General features: G+C 46.0%; 1 protein-coding gene across 1 annotated transcript in view; it reads right to left on the reverse strand.

The window, feature by feature from the left end:
• Nucleotides 1–1683: 1683 nt before the first annotated feature.
• Nucleotides 1684–17456, reverse strand: part of LOC144173621 (uncharacterized) — a 70075-nt gene continuing 54302 nt past the window's right edge. Inside the window, exons 7-10 of the mRNA XM_077701965.1 lie at nucleotides 11080–11355; nucleotides 8586–8730; nucleotides 3543–3821; nucleotides 1684–1875 (exon numbers count right to left, since the gene is read on the reverse strand). Coding sequence (XP_077558091.1) covers nucleotides 1748–1875; nucleotides 3543–3821; nucleotides 8586–8730; nucleotides 11080–11355 — 828 coding nt within the window. The 3' untranslated portion in view covers nucleotides 1684–1747. The remainder of the gene's footprint in view (nucleotides 1876–3542; nucleotides 3822–8585; nucleotides 8731–11079; nucleotides 11356–17456) is intronic.

Raw genomic sequence — 17456 nt, forward strand, 5'->3', positions numbered from 1 at the left:
TCTTGCGCTGCACTGCTACCCTGCGGTTCCCGACATGTGCAAGGATTTCGGGGAGGATTCTCTGCGAGTAATTTCTTTCGGCGCCAATCACCTACGCGCCATCGAAGTCAACACAGTGGTCAGTTTTTTTGCAATGTTCCGCAAATGCACTGCGCTGAATGTCAAACTTGCGGACGTATTTTTGTGCCGTCGGAGGCGTTCTGCGAAATTCCGGGTCTCGCCGGCGTAACTGGCGGGGCATTGTGCACACGCAATTTTGTACACAACTGCTTGGGCTTTTTCCTAGGAAGCGCGTTTTTCTGGTCGGGGAATCAGCCGTCCAAGAGTTCACGCAGGCTTGTGTGTGACGAGAACGCCTTCCTTCCCAAGAAAGCGCGATAATGTTTCACAGGTACCTTCAACATAGTGGCGGGAAATACGGATGGGCCATTGGATGGAGGTTGTGGTGGACTGAAGGGGAGTGGGAGGCAAGCGGTATAGGCAGGGGAAGGGTTGTTGACCGGCGTCGCCGAAAGAGCGGAATTTCGTTGGTTACTGCTCTATCACTGAAGACGTCATTTGACGCGACCTACAAAGTTGCTTGTATAGCTATTTTCTTTGAGATTCGAAATGTCGGCTTTATCTACCTTTTTTTTCGGTTGTCTTCTGTTGAGCAGACAGTTTCTGCTTTAAGCAAGACAGCTCACACTACAGAAGACTTGTTCGAATTGGGGTGGTAAGAATCGAACTGTAGGTAACGTTCGAAATGGGTACGTTCTCTGTACACTGTTAAGTTGGGTTGATCTGGCTGTCTTTTCCTTAACGTCGAGGAATAGTAAGGTGTTGACCATTTCTCCCTCTATGGTGAACGGAATGGCTGGTTCGGTCGACTTTAGGTGCAACCGAAAGTTGTCTGCTGTAGGTTCTTTGAAGATACAAACACATACGCCAACGTAACCAAGAAACACCTTGCGGTTTGAAGAGAAATTTTCCCGAGCGGCCTTACAATTTCCTCCTTTACCGGATTAGTGGTAGTTACGGAAATAGCTACCCCCATCGCACTTGCATTCGCTTGCTTTTACCAGTGCCTCTTCTGCGACTCAGGAGGGCCAGCGGGGACTATTAGGTAACCCAGTAGGTCGTGGGTGGGGCGGCAGTACAATTTGGGTTACTCCAGTTGCTACTCGAAAGTGGCTTATTGATTTGCGGCTTCCAGGGAGTAGTGAGTGACCAAGCAGCTGCCTGTCAGTCAGTGAGCTGCGTACAGCCACATCCACACGAAACATTCCTCGCTAGTTCGGGTGGCGTATAAAACTTTCGCAATTGCTTATCCAAGAAAGACTACCCCCTATAAATATTCCGTAACTCGGAGGCGAGCCGCTGGAAACAATGTTTAAGTAGTATATTTAACATTTTTCGCTCGTGAAGATCTACCACTTTTTTGCTTTTATATACAGATGTCTAACCGATTTTTATTCGAGGCACTGAAGTCATTGCCTGGAATTAAAACTTGTTGTTTCTAAATATTCACCACAACAGCCCACGCGTAACGTGGGTGATTGAGCCCTGACTAAGCAGATTTGTTTGGTAAACGCTGCCTTTTTTCTTCGAACCATTTTTTGGGTTGAAAAGAATTCTTCATGAACTAACGTGTACGCCAGGCCGGGCCATTTATTTTCTTATTGACAGTTGAGATGTGCCACAACGTAACCGTGCATTAAAAAAATGTTGGTGCATGCTGTTTCGGAAGTCCAACGTAAACACGAGTTTAAAACGCCGTTTTTGAAGCGCATGCTTCAACCAGACTCGGCCTGTTGACCTTCATGGTTTCGGTTTTAGGAAGCGAGTCGAAGAAGAAGACACCTCCGTGGAGGTGGCTGTGTATCGGCAAGTTTTCTGAAACGGGAAGAAAAAAACGCCACCAAATTCATCAACAGTATCAACGAAGCAGAAAAAAGCTACTCCATCGTTTCTGCAAAGCTACTGCACTTTTTCTGCGTTGGTTAACTTTTTTTACACTTTGCAGCCAGCCAATGAACTTTCATGCGATAATAAACTGCGCGTTGGTGTCTCTAACAAAAGCAATCGCATATGCACCGCCCCTAATAACAACGAACTAAACAAAGTTATAAATTACGATTTCGCGCGAAACGGCCCCTACTTTAAACTATTGACATGTGTCATGTAGAACTTAGAGAGTCTGTCAGAAGAAGCGGTATATGCGAAATTCCTGTTCAACTGCACTATATTTTAAGCGTCTATCGCTCGGCTAAACGGCGCTCCCACCTGGCAGAGTGGCGGAACAGTCGAAGCCCCTTGTGACTCCCTAGTATGTGCACATTGGGTCTACCGGGAGAAATTCTGCTATTTCACTTCCACAGCGTCACCTCCAACCGCGAATTTCAAGCTGAGCAGCATGGCTTTTCGTTTTAGTACCAAGTAATATTGTATTGCTGTTTGCTGTACATGCATCAAAAATATTTATTCGAAAAGAAACGGCCGTATTACCGGTAAGCGGCAATCGACCCACTGATTCGTATGACACATTGTCTGAGTCCTTGCAACCTATGGGTGAAATAAAAGCGCCGTGGGGCTCGGATTTAAGGGACGCCTGTTATTTCTTGCGCACAAAACAGTGCCATTGTCCCAATTTCAGATGAAGTGCGTGAAATATAAGTGCCCAAAAGAGAAGAACCTTCACCAAAATTGTTATAGCACTCAGAACAGGCCCCAGAAGAACCAGCGGAGTCCACACCATTGGTTACATTTCAGGACATTACGCAGTATTACCGACTCGACAGACAACAATTCAATCAGCCTCACTCCAAGCTGTCCAAATCAGAAGAAACGACTCTTCGTCGCATCCAAACGAATATCTTCGTCCATCCAATTCGCTTACACCAAATGTTTTCCACTCAATTTCCCACCCAATGCACTTTTTGCTCTACGCCTGGCACACGTGTCCACATTTTATTGGAGCGTACGCATAACCCTAACCTCCGACCCTTTCTTTCCCCCTCCCCCTCCATGAGCTGTGGGAGAACCTGATCACCAGCGACCACCTGGACGTCCAGCAACATACTGGCATCTAGGGCGTCGGTCGCCCGGTCATCACTTGTATTCCCGGAATAGGGAACCACTCCTAATTTATCAGGCTCACTAAAGTTTCATACCACTAATACTACTCTGAGCTACAGCGCGGACTCATATACGTTGGACATAAAAATGTTCGGATATGTATCGCGCAGTAGATACAGAATCTGTGATGCAAAGTATGCATTCAAAAACTGTAAACTGGTAACAGCTGGCGTTGCTACAGCGGCTTCCCAAGCACGAGTGAACCTGGTTTCCAGCATAGGCAATTATAGAATTCGGGGACGAAGCCTAGCAGCACATTTCTAATTCTGCGAGGACACGCGGCAGTTTGTAATAGCAAGTAGGGCATAAAACCAAAAAGACGCCCTCCTCTACAACGTTCTTCTACCGCCCGTTACTGTGCATTATTCGCTATTATCGGGGCCTGTCTTTAGGCGCGTTGCAGAGCACTCGCGGAGTGAACTAACCATCAACCGTTGACTTCATTCTTTTGGCCAAGTCGGCCAGGTCTGTGCCGTCCCTTTTGCGACCGTGGTCGCGCAGAACGACGGCTGCTGCTGGAGCTTCTCCGCTCTGAGGGTTACTCAGTCCGACGATGGCCACTTCGGAGATCTCTTCCTTGTGCTCCTTGAGCAGCAGGTTCTCGATTTCTGCTGGAATCGCGTAGTGGCACATAGACTTAATTATTTGTTTTATGCGTTGCACAAAATGCAAGCGGCCGTCTTCGTCGTAGTAGCCGGCATCTCCTGCAAAAGGAAATATCCCCCCAAAAAGCGTGTGCGTTGGTGCAACCTAGCCAATAGCACAGCGGACGGCATTTCTTGAACTGGTAAAAACCATAGCAGTGCTTTCAAATAAAAGACAAGCCAAAGGGGCATCACGTTTTACGTGTGCACAAATATGAAAGTAAAATGTTATTTTTCGCGAACGTTGTCTTTTCCGGCAACATGGGTATGAATGACTTAATCCTAGCGACCCATATTCTCTTCCTGCTTTTGAGAGGCTCCAGCATAATTTCACACATCATAATGTAGGTGCGCGCTACAGATAATGGCTTTGTTTGAAATGTCTTTAATCTTTTTGGTGACCTTGAGTCACGAGACTATATCACGTGATGCAGTTGGAGTAACCTTTATTAAATCAACAGTTAGTGTGTTTCCGCCCATGACGGAGGGAGGTATTGTTAGTCCAGAATCTCCTGGAAGGTTACTGCCTGGATGGCCTTTTCGGCAAGGTTAAGCTAATTGCTGAGGTCCGGGCTGGCTAGAATGCCTGCCCACTGCGCATGACCAGCGCAGGAAAAGAGATACGGGGAGGAGGGTGGAGGTACCCGCACGTCGTATGGTAGAGTGTTAAAGGCTCTCGGGAGAATGTGCTGGTGGTGGACACGTTTTATTTTTGATGGAGCAAGGCGTGCCACCTAGCCATGTTTTTCCTGTAATACTTTCCTGTAATCTTTTTCCTCAAAGTGGAGGCTTGTAGCCCAAGGGTTAATCCCCTTTGGCTACGAGCCTCCTCGTTCCTCTATTATTTCCTGCCGTTCTTGGTTCTATTCTTTCCTGTCGTTGCAGGTTTTTACCAATGCGGTTATTTTCTTCTATCTGATGTGTCAATTTTATTTTCTTTAAAATTCCAGGCACATGGGCGATTTGATATAGAGGTTTCTTGATATTTTACGACATTTATGCGAACGTTTGTGCATTGTTCAGTTACGCAGAATCAACGCTTGGTTCATGAAATGATCTGCATTGCTATACATACTCGTAGCCTGGTGAGGAACTATATTTGTACGTTACGCGGCTGTTTGCAATCTTTTGCGTTATCAAGTGGCCTTCTTCTTGTGATCTTTATTGTTATTTCCCGTTTGCACCCCAATCATCCTCACTATTAGCACAAATAAGACAGCAAATATTTGGTGACAGTGTTTTGCTTGTCCATTTTCTTGTTTCTACTTATCTCTTCTAGGGTGCGAACAATTCGTCTTTCTTCTTTATGTAAAGAAGCCATTTTTACAAAATTTTCTCCGGCATTTTAACAGGGCCCCAAAAGCCTGTTGTGGGAAAAACGTAACAAGATAACGTTTATTACATTCAATTCTCCGGACAACAAGGTGCTACAGTTCCTTGATATTAAACTGACGCTCTCTGAGCAACATGTATGTTGGGCATATCACCCGAGAGCAGAGAAGGCCTGTTACATTTTTATTTGGCTCGGTCCAAGCTCACAAAAAAAGGCATAGTTAACTTGTGTTTTAAGAATTCTCTTCAAAAATCGTGCCACCATTCCCTGCAGAGTAGCTTCAAAGAGCAAACGGAGCGCTTGCTCGCTGTTGGGTATACGGCGGCCACTCTAGTATCGGTAGCGGAGAGTGACCTCAAGAATGTAGAACAGGGAAACGGCCGGTTAGAGGAGGGTTAAAGAAAACAGTTGCAGTAATTCCATATTTGCACAATACATTTCACCATCTGAAAAAAGATTGCCAATCGGATGAACGTAAACGTTGTTTTCCCTGCACCTAACAAATTGAATCGAATTTGCAAATTGACTAACTCCTTCCGTAAAGCACCGGTTAGGTGTGTAAAAGGACATAGTAAGCCCTGTGTAGAATCAGCAGTCGGTGTGGTGTACTATGTTCCCCTCTCGTGCGGGAAACGATATATAGGCCAAACCGGCCGATGTCTTAGCGACCGGTTGGGTGAATACAGACGGAATGTCAACAATTGCAGGGATGGCCGTTTGTCTGTTCTCTCCCACGACTGCAGCTGCGTGCCTCGGTTTGAGCAATGTGCGGTACGTTCGAAACACAAGGAACAAAATGTAGGAGAAATAAAAGAGGCAGATTTGATTAGTAAAGCAGGGTTGTTCTGTGTGAGCGTGCCGTCACTAAGTTTGTCAGATAAGGAGGAAACTTTTCTGCGCATGGCTGCAACACGTCAGCATTGGCGGTGAGAGTGGGAAGTGGATGCGGGTAGGCTGTGGATACTTATATGTGCGTGTATGTGAAATAAAACTGGTTGGAAGTAGTGCTCTGTGGTGTGTCCTCTTTCTTGTCCTCGCTCTTTGCGCTATAAATTCGTCAAAATCGCCGCACAAACTTGCCCATGAATCCGTACTCAATTCTGCGGGCTTTCGATTTCTTAAATTTTGCTTTGTGGCTTCAGCTATAATTGTTCCGTACACACAAGCAGTCGCAATAGGGCGTTTCTATGTCTTCTTTCGTGATTTAATTCTCGGTACGTGTTTCTCCAAATTAAAGGTTGGAATGACAACAGTTTCTTTCAGAACGGGATGATTTCACAGACCATCTTGGTCGCTGGGTTTTACGCCTTCAACAATATGGCCACTCTATGGCCTACAAGTCTGACATACTCCTCGGCAACACCGATTGCCTGCCACGTGGACCAGTCCACCAACCTAATACAGCTTCCCATGAATTCAATTTTTGTGTCCTTGCCCTATGTGACTTTCTCCACATCGGCGACCTCCACCGCTGCGACCCATGATTACGGTCGATCACTTACCGTCCCACCACCATGTCGCCAGACCCTACTGCGAATACAATTTTTCTCCGAGATGACGCGCTCTTCCGCCGGAACGTTTACGCAGATAACCCTGATGAACATCTTACTCTTCCTGGGCATCTCCGGCCCGATATCCTCCACCACCTGCACGACAAGCCGATGGCTCGCCACATTGAGATGGCTAGAACTTATGACCGTCTGTGTAGGCGTTTTACATACCTTGACTTTAGCAATGAGTCCGCCGCTGCATCATGGCATGTGACGTCTACCAGCGCTGGAAAACCCCTTTCGTAGCCTCAAAAGGACTCTTCCGAGCAATATATATTCCTTACGAATCCTTTTTTCGTCTTACTTTGAATCTACCCGTCCTTTTCCTCGCTGCCGTTCGGAAAACCAAATGTTTGCTCCAGCGACTGATTACGGAACCCGCTACGCTATTACGTGTACTCTCACCCACAAGTTGTGCCATAGATGTTGATGATTTTCTGCTCTATAACTTCGTCGCACACCATCGTGCGCCCCGTCAGGTCCTCAGAGATCGTGGGCGGTAATTTTTCTCAGAATTTTGACGACCTCGTTTGCCATTTCCATGTGCAGCGGAAGCTAACCACCGCTTACCGCCCTCGCAATAATGGCTTGCCTTAACAAGACCATCACCGACATCATCGCGGCGTACGTTTCTGCGGATTATCGCGTTCGAGACCTTACTTTGCATTATGTTATGTTCCAATCTATTTCTTCGGGCCATGACTCTGCCGGCTATTATTTCTTCTCTACGGCCATGAACCCACTGTGACATTACATACAGTACTTTATGATGCGGCAGCGTTGGCTACTTAATATAGGCGCGACCCATGGATTTGGTTTGTTTATTTGTGTTTTGCTTTTGCCACCCGCCTGCGCCGGTCTGAGTTATCGGTGTTGTCTGCCTGCCAAGAGAGGCACGTGTTCCGTTCTTTCTTTCTGTGCCGCATGTGTTATCACTTCTGAAGGGAGAGCGTTCCGAACTAACGTGAACACCCTAGAATAATCTTCGTTGATCTACAGTGTTCTAGATACAAATCGAAGGTTCGAGAAACACTCGCGCCTAAACATAAAACCCTGCAGAGCAGACGCCGCGGGATTCGAATCGCCGACACCAGTCCACCTGCGTGACCTAGTTGACTGCTGTTTCACCGCCAGTGTATTCTTTGAGTTGTTAGAGGAGCACAAGTTCGCTCCAATAAACTCGTTTTTTTTTTTCAAGACAGGTGCGTCGTCTTTGGCTTCGTGACAATATGCTTGGCTGCTTTTTCCCAAGCTTTTGCGGCCCAGCAGGTTGCTCATAGCAAGACCTCAGCTCTAGCCTCTTCTGAAGACACCGCTAGGACCAGCAAGATTGCACCGCCAACTTTACACCAGGCTCTTTAGTTCTTTTGAGTACCCCTTCCCGCCGCACTGAACTGTTCGAGAATCTGGTGCCTCGTTTCAAGGGCCTATACCGCATCAAACGTAAGGTGACAACTGCCACATACAAAATTGTCGTCACTGTTCCGGGACCCTGCATCTACACTCGTCCACGTCGGCGATCTCAAGCCGCGTTACACCTAGTCGCCAGATGTTTCCTGAGCCTGATTCCAAAAGCAAACCAGGAGGGCGTGTACCCCACCGGAAGGGTTCATGTAATGGACATATTGGAACGTTTCACCGGAACATCATAATGCACTGGATCGCCAGCTGGTGGTCGATGCGTCGTGCACTTCTTCCATGGGTACGTGCCACAAACGTGGGACGCGTAAGGCAAGCCAAAATGAAGAGGAAGAGGTCGCTCAGAGGCCGACTCACAAAGGATCATCATCATCACCATCAGACTGTCAGGAGCGGCATCACATTCCTTGGCTGCAGACTGTTCTCAAAAAGTTGCAATTATTTGTATATCAATTTGTCATGTATATAGACCAAATAGTTCATTTCTACCCCGTACCAAGAATATAAATTTGGGTTTTTTACCTGACTTGCACCAGCCTTCTTCGTCAAATAGATCGGCCGTCTCCTTCGGCTTCTTGTAGTATTCCTTCATCATGGTAGATGTGCGAAAGCATATTTCACCCGTCTGATTAGCACCAAGGCGCTTCCGGGTCTTTTCGTCGACAACCTGCAAGCGCGATATTTTAGCGGAGAAGCCCCGTTTCTAGTCACTACAAAGAAAGCGCTATGCTGCCAAACATTGGCTAAGCTACATTTTCGAAAACGCGATATTCTGTTCGTGTTTTATTACGAACCCCGCCATCTCGGCGCGATGCTAGCTACAAAAGTACTAAAGCGTGTTTTTCAGATATCACATATGTAGCTGTTAGAAAAAGGGACTAAAAGAGCAAGCAAATAATTATACCACTTTGCTGGTACGCGCAGAAATTCCGAAGGAGAACAAGAACACAAAAGAGCAAACAAGAAGGACGAAGAGAAAAATGTCCTATAGGGATGGTAATAAGGCTGACATGCACAAAAGTATTAAAAGTAACAATGACCGCGAACGCAAACAAACGCAAGAGGCCAGGGCTTAGGTTTCAAAGTGGTTTTCTTTGACGAATTTACTAAACTTTATAAAACAGATAATAGGGTGCGAAATTTCCCACAACTCATAGGAGTGCAAATGTGCAAAAAAGAATTACAGTCACAGGAGATACAGCCGCAATTTAGAATGTAGTTTTGACGACGGCAAGTTGTCGTGAATGTGTTTGGAGCGGGATATTTAGCTGTAACCACTGACACTGCCCAATCAGCTATTTCATCTCTTTTTTTTTCATGCGCAGAAAAGATGTGGCTACGCATTCCATAAAACGTGAGTGATTGATTATCGGCGTTGTAGAAGAGACAAGTCTCAATTTCGTCTGTCCCCTAACGAAGCTTAGCCCTCCCCAGTGGCCCTGTCGTTTTTTATGTGATCTAGTTATTTATTGCGCAGTTTGAGGATAACGCATGTAACCTTAAAATATATGGTTTTTATTGGCTTGCCTGCAGCTACTCTTCCTGGATATATATCTGTTTCATAACGTGGGACAACGCGTAGTTGACAGACGTCTAAGCAGAATGTCAATCAAGATATTCAGATTCATAAAACGTTACACTTTTATGAAAGTAGATTTTATTATAGCCAACCAGCGAATATCATTAAACATGTAAGACTGTTGAAATTGTGAGCCTTTTGCTTAGAACTTCCCAACAATTACGAATAAAATCACTCATGCAGAGTTAAAACACACAATATGAGAGCCTCTTTCCTGGACGTTCATACCGACATCCTGCAAGTAACGTGTCGGAATAAAAAAAATTTAACCTGTATACACGATAGCAATATTTTTCATCTGCCTCTCGTTATGAAATTGTACTGCCTAAACGAGATGAACGACTATTTAAGGTTACGGTTCATTTTAAAGCTTCACGTTGCCTGACACGTGTCCCTAAAAAGGTGCGCTAAAAACGATAGCCCTCAATATTAACACCGAAAAGATTCATACGTAACACTACAGGAAAAAGCCCGAAAAATTGTGCTTGTGTCCCAGACTCGCACAAAGTGAACAAAGTGGTTTCGCGACTGACCTGAAGCCTGCAATTTCCATAAATAGAAGCAAAAAGTAGAATGACAGAATGTGACGCAGAAGAGTGATCTGTTCACGGCATCTGGCGAGAGTAGGGCAATTGCTGACACCTCATTGGATGCTTAGACTCTTATCAAGGTAACCCAAACCGGGAGATTGGCCATGAATGATTGGAATCTTTGTTCCACGTGCTACAAATACGGCTTGTTTGCTAGCTTGTTCGCGTCCTCGTTCGCTGCCGATATTAGATGGAGGTTCAATAAAATTCTCGTTGCAAAGGCTTGTCAGCCATGCGCGGGGCCAGTGCTCAATTTTTGTATAATAGTTGCTTGATATACCAGCGTGCACATATGCAACGTCCCAGAGTAAAACTAAGGTTACTTGTTATACGCCATCGCGCGAATTACCATCTCGTGTTTACTCCTAGCTTCTGGTTCCAACAATCAACCAATAGCAAAAACGCAACATTGTTTGCACCGTTTGCAAGCTCAGCATTCCTCTTTCTGCGTGCAGTCTACCAAATTACCGCACGGACAGAAAAATAACGGAAATATTGACTGCGTTCTTTTCTCTATGACAGAAATATACTCTTAATGTGTGTTTATGGTATGCGCTTGATAATGTGCTATACGTTTGAAGATTTGATATTTTATTCAATTTAATGTTTGATATAGTGTTTTTTGAGCCTTCGAGATTTTGCAATGTGGTTTGAAGTATCTCGCGCTCGTGTTGTCTGCTGTGTGTACTGTCTAAGGTCAAAGGCCCAGTCAGGTGGCTTTCAGTGCCTTCTCTGGCCTTGGCCCCAAGAAAGACCGCTATTGAACATTGTTTTGTCAATAAACAATAAACAACAACAACAGCGTAGTTCATCGGATCAGTTTCGAGAATATTTTCGTTGCGTATACCTTGACCTGTGCCGAAGCAACAGGAAATCCGATGTCCATTCTCCTCGTGCCATGGACATACGACACACAAACGACGCCCAGGGCTTCGGTCATGGCGTACCCGTTTACGCGACGCTGCACACCGTCGAAAGCAGAGAGGATCGTTAAGTAGGCGGCCTCGGAGAGCGCGTCTCCACCAACTGCCACCTCCCGTATGCTTGGTAGACGGATCCCGAGGCGAAGCATCTCAGTCGCCAGCGACATTAGCCTCGTTGGTAGCAACTCCACTGTCGTCACCTACCATGAAAGTTAGATGGAAGTAACATAGCATTAGTAGTGCGTGTTGTCGCAGCCACAAGAAACTAAACATGCCAAATATAAGCGAAAGTCATCTTCAAAGGTCGGAAGTGGGCTATTTCGTTTCTGAACATCTTTAAAGGGACCCTGCAAAACTTATTTCTACTTTTTTGAAATCATTAATGCTAGCAGAACGTAGTTACCCAACACACGCAGTACTTAGAATTGGGGTTCGCACAGTACCTCAGCCAAACGTTCCTGCCCCATGCCAATCAGAAAACTAGGAATCTCGCTCAAAAGATTTTCCTATCTTTCCCGGTCTTGACGTTCCTCGACGGCACCATTTACGGCACTGAGGCTATGTAGTGGCTGTTGGCTGGCTTTCCTTCAGTTGCAGGAATGAATGCTTTTGGATAGCAACTTTAAAAAGAAAGCCACAACAGCAAAGCGGAAGCGGAAGGTGTAGCTGCTGCGAAGAGCAAATCACGCACTGCCGCTACGTGCTGGCAATAACTGTACCTTTTGCAGTGCTTCGAGACGCGAAGGAAAGAGTGAAAGCATTTATCGAAAGTGTCGCAGGCTCCCTTTGAATGTGTAGCCATGGTGTTTGACACAAAGACGTACGACGCTCAAGAAGAAGAAGCGACGAGGGGAAACGCAACCTATCAACTATTCATTACCATAAAATGAGAGATTACGTGTGATTATGACACACAAAACACGCAGAAAAAATATTATTCAAAACAAGACGTTTTAAGACATCCGCTGAAGTTTTTAAATTCAGCAATGCATGCCATATATTGCGGTTGTCGCAAAGAATTTTGTAATACTGCAATCTTATTCCGCTTCCAAGACAAGCTTATGCGTGAAATATTTGAAGCACTCACAATGGCGTAAGTGTGGAGGGAGACGGCATTAGCATTTGCTTAATCCATATTTAGGCGCGTGAAATAACTTTCTAGCACTGTTATTATGTGGCATATATGTCTTATCACTAAGATTTTCAACGACGATAGTCTTTCTAGGGCTAATTGAATGCGAAAATTTTGGTCTGTCTGCATTTTTGTATTTAGAAGCACGGCAACAAGTTTAAAACATTCTTGAACAAGACGTTTATATAGGCATAACTTTTCCTGCCTACAAATTAGGGTGGCAATGTTCATACTTCCCAACATTGCTAAGCAAAAAAAGAGGCATATTGTCTGGAAAAACGACAATACGTAAGTGAAATTTTCCGCGTCCTTTTAACTAAAAATACATGTCTGGCGAATTTCAGCGAGAGAAAAATAAAAAACACGCTTTGTAAAAATTGTTTTGTCCCAAAAATACAAAGAGCGCTCGCGGGGGCTTCTCGGTGCTTCATTGCAAGAATGGTCACAGTAAAATTTTTTTCCGTAGAGGGCGCGGGGCAATGAAACAAGGTAACATTAAATTTACTTCAGGAAACTTTCACTGTCTTTAACCCGAGAAGAGCCAGATGGCGTGGAAAGACCGTGTGAGGTTGGAGGAGAAGGAAAAAGAAGTATTTACGCGGCAGACACAACAGAAGACTATCGCCTTCTGCAGTCACTGGCAACATCTGCAGCGCAGTTCCTCATACCTAGCCAATTCTTTGTGTTTCATTTATTATATTTATGTAAAACCCGTCCACTTATGACAACGAGCAATAGTTTGCGCTTCACCTGGTCTGATTTTTTTGTTCTCCTTCGTCTTACGTCATTGTGTCACACAGCGCACCTTTTGCAATTGATCACAGTGGCACCTCCGGACCCAGTTTCAAGCACAGCAGATACGGGTGCGCACTTAAGGCTGTTTTAAAAGAAGGCATCTCGTTTATACCAGACTACTGCGCTCCGTTGATTCGAAGTTAAGCGTCTGTTATTACAATCATGTCGGAGGCTAACAAAAGAAGGCATCATGAATTGCACAGTCTAATCAAGCATTTTTGCGTGGACACTATACCAAAAAACTTTCTATGGTGAAAACAATCAATAACCATTCCCATGGCTGCTATTCCGCAGCCAGCTCGACGCTGTCGTTGCCATTTCTGCTGTCGGATTTCTTTTTTATTTTAAGCATGGTCGAACACAGATATATCTTTCCGTTCTTTCAAAGATACTTTCGATAACTCCTGTGCGCATTTTAGCGCCTTGTGTCCTTGCTGTCGCTCTTGTTGAATAGGAAAGTCGGAAAACACATTGACCGTTAGCAATTATTGCACCCCGAGGCATCCATAAGTGCTTCAAACTCTGTCGCTTTTCTATTGCAAAACAAGACTTACACTCCCGCAAAAAAATGCAGAAGAGCCTACAACGTGGTTAAGCGACGATTTTAGGAATTGGGGCATAGAGTTCGTCTAGAAATAATTAAAAATCATCCATTCATGATGACGCGCACTTTCAAATAGCAAGCTATTACGAAAAACGTGCGGAAAGAAACGAGAAATAGCGAGGGGGTCGCAAGAAAAGAGCGTAAATTGCGGAAACGAATGGTCCACGATACGCCGCCAATCGCGCGTGCCAGCAGCCAAATATGAAACACACGTGGATATTATATTGGCGTGCAGTGTTTGCAGATAAACAAGGCACATATATTCATCGTATGTTTCCGAAGTCAAGCAAGGCCTTGAAAAACCCACGTGCATAGAAATTCGTATAGCTGAGTGAAGAAGTTATGCGTACCCGCCCAGTTTGGGATCGTACAGCGGACTTTGCTCGACTAGAAGCTGCACAAGCGAAAGTGGGCTGGTGTGAGGCTGAAAACTTCTTACCTCTCGCACAAATGCAGGTGCTACAAACATTAAATAATGGCTCACGCCTATAAATATCTCGGAACGTGAAAAATTTTCTTGCCTTCAACGGGGAAATTCCCCTGGCCTGAGGTGGAAAACTGTTTCTCTTGAGAGGGTGACTCGAGGCATTCGCGGGGCACACTCATGCTGCTACAGCCGGCTAATCCGGTAAAGTGTTGAGTGCAGAAGCGCACTTTCAGGCTTTGTCTTCGAGACAATCCCGGGATTGTCGCATTTGATATATACGGGTAAAAGGCTAGAAATTAGACATCAGCGCTTTTGGTGCTTGGGCGGGAGCGAAAAGATCATTTTCTTAGTGTTCGACCAAAATTTTCTCTCACTCTTTCACTCATACGTTTGAGTGTCGCATGGTGGGTTCACGAATCTCACCTCCCCTAACCGTGTAGTGACACTCCCCTCGGAGCCATACCCCCGCTTTGTCGGCCTGGTGAAATATTTATCAATGTATCAGTCATCAACGAAGCGTGCGTTCCAGAAACCATTTCAACGGGGTACTCTCCCAACCGCTCTCCACGTTACTTCTGTAGTAATACCTGTACACCTACCACGTTCCACCATGTTACTGAAGCTCTTTGAACTTTCGTCTTCTACAGAAATTTTAGCCCACAATCTAACGACCATGGAAATCATTCACGCAGGGACCCTCACCTACTGGATCTGTAGGCACTTTGTAAAACCGTCATTTATTCCCTTAAAACCAGCCTAACATAAGTGATGTGAATTCAAGGTCGCCACTGTGTCCTATGGTACGACTTCCAAGATGTAATTATCAGTTAAAAAATTGGCAAAACTTGCACTAGAGGTGCAAGGCTGAAGAAAAAGGAAACGGCAGAGCTGGCGCCCCCTCTCTTTTTCGTCGGAGACATGGCTGTAACCCCTCACATGAATTCCTGAACTTGCGGCTGAACGTTCTCCACGACCGGCAGGCCCGGATCGCTTTGACTGCACGTTTTCACATCTCTCCCAAAGTGGGCCGCGTTGGCACGCACTATATGCCACCGAAGTACAGCATGAAGGGAAAGAAATTACACCATCTTCCCTCGGGGAACCATGAGGAGGATGCGAAGCATCATAGGGGTTCTGTGTAGGTTTCATTGTGTTGCCGTTATGTTGTCTCATTTATCGGAGCACGAATTGGAACGTAGTGTGAACCCCCATGTAGAGACAGAGAAACGTGGAGACAGCGAAGAGACCGAAACCGGCATTACCTGATCGAACACCTCCTGGTTCTCGTCTTTATTTATTGCGTGCTCACGCTCCTACTCCGCTGCCCGCCTTCTTCGTCCTCTTCTCTGGTTGAGGTGCAAGGCGCGTGGCGCTTCCCGCCACAGCTTTTTCACGGGAAATTCTACATTCTCCTGTAAAGTTTTCAGTTCGTCGTTTCCGGTGACGTTCAGCTTCACGTGCCTTCGTTGTATCAGTAGCTTCTTGACGTAGTTTGAATGAGTCAAGGACATAAGGCGCGTTCGTAGCACTTGCTCCTGTCTCGGTTTCTTAGCGCAGTGGGAAGTGCGTCACGTACCTGCCGTTGCAGCCAGGGAGTCGTGGGATCGAAACCGGGCGCCGACAACTATTATTTCTTTTTTATAGTGGAGGGGGAGAGGTGCGAATGGACGGACGACGGGCGACACAGCCGAGAGCAAGAGATGCTACGCATCTAAAAAATTATGATTAAGCTTGACTAAGGTCCTTCTGTTTTGCCGGCCTATGCCCGGAACAAGTAACGCCGAGGGAGTCCCGAATGCCATTCCTTTGCAGTCTCGTTCATCTTCAGCACTAAGCCAGTAGTCCTACCGCAGGTCGATCTATGAAAAATTCTGGGCACCAAGCAGGGAGTCCGGGCGTCGATCATGCGCAAAGGCTTCTCCGCAATCTTGTTAAACTGTCTGTAATTTGCACAGAAGCCCAACGTGCGAAATTGTGCCTTATATGGACAATTTCTTTACTGAACATTACGTCCACCTCTTGCTGAATTACATGGCATACAGCATGCGGCACGCGGTAGGGACGTCTGTGCACAGGTGTTGCGTCACCAATGTGTGTTTATGCGTTGTGCCATAGCGGATTTTCTACCCAGCGGGCAGCTGCGTAAATCAAAAATGCCTATATAGGATGTCAAAAGACGGCGCGGAGCATCGGCATCCACCCTTAAATATAGCGCACAATCATGTCCGAGATCTCAGGAGTGTGTAGAGATCATTTTGCGGCGTTGGTGAATTGGGGCGGCACGGTCTCTCTATGGCAGATCCACTATGGGCTTCCAAATGGCACAGCGTTGGAAGCGCCATTCCTTTAGGAGTGTCTTGATGGCAGCAACCAGAGTTTAGAAGAGGGAGGCTCGTCTATAGTTCTTGGGAATAGTTAAGACGGCGTGAGGGAGTGTGATATTTTGAAGAACATTTGCCCCACAAAAATTGAGACGAAGCAGGCACCGTCTCAAATAAAATAGCTACATTATAACTAGATGCAGGGTAGGCGGATGTGGTGGCAAAAGAACATGTTCTCTGACGGAAAGCGGAGCAAAATGATCTTCAGCAGAACATAAAAGCAAGGCGTCCTATGAAACAATTGATCATAGTGGCACCTGCTGACTCAGTATCAAGGCCACAATTAGATCATAGATACGATATTCCAGCACCATAAATCGAGGTCACAGATTAAGGAAAATTAAGGCAACTAAAGACGGGCTGTCGTCGGCGACTCGCAGGCCACTTGGCATGGCCGTCATAAGGACTTGGCCGAGACGACGGCGAAGGCTGAATCTCATGATGGAGGTCTCGGCACCGGTTGCGATAGGGGTGCGCAGCGCAACCCTTTGATAAGTACGTTAAGTAAATTGCGTTCAGTGATGAAATTCAGTACAGTATTTGTGGTCAGGGTTTTTAATAACGCGTCAGCTCTTTGAGCTGCATTATTCCGTTTTCCGACTTAACAGGGCACCCTTGTCGATAGAGACAAAGGCATTTAGGTGTACGAGAAAGGAACTTACGTCGTTTGGGTGACAGAGAGCGCCGGCTAAATAGAGAAGCTGGGCGTCGCCACCCACACATTGCTGATGGCGCGGCCAAAAGCGACAAGGCCTGTCAACGTGGTACCCAGGTGACGTCACACAGTGTGCACGTTAAGCGCTGCGGCAATGCCGGATGACATGACAAATCGACAGCAGTAGAAGTGGATTGGCCCTTGTAAGGGTTTGGCTGCTCTCCGTGATAGCTTGTATCAAATCGGCAGTGGGCAAAGTTGCACCGATCGATCGTGGTAGGGTATTCTTGGAGGGTGCTCTGATGAG

The sequence above is a fragment of the Haemaphysalis longicornis genome, unplaced genomic scaffold (genome assembly GCF_048455015.1).
Source record: "Haemaphysalis longicornis isolate Haplotype H1 unplaced genomic scaffold, Haemaphysalis longicornis Haplotype H1 scaffold_3, whole genome shotgun sequence".
NCBI lineage: Eukaryota > Metazoa > Arthropoda > Arachnida > Ixodida > Ixodidae > Haemaphysalis > Haemaphysalis longicornis.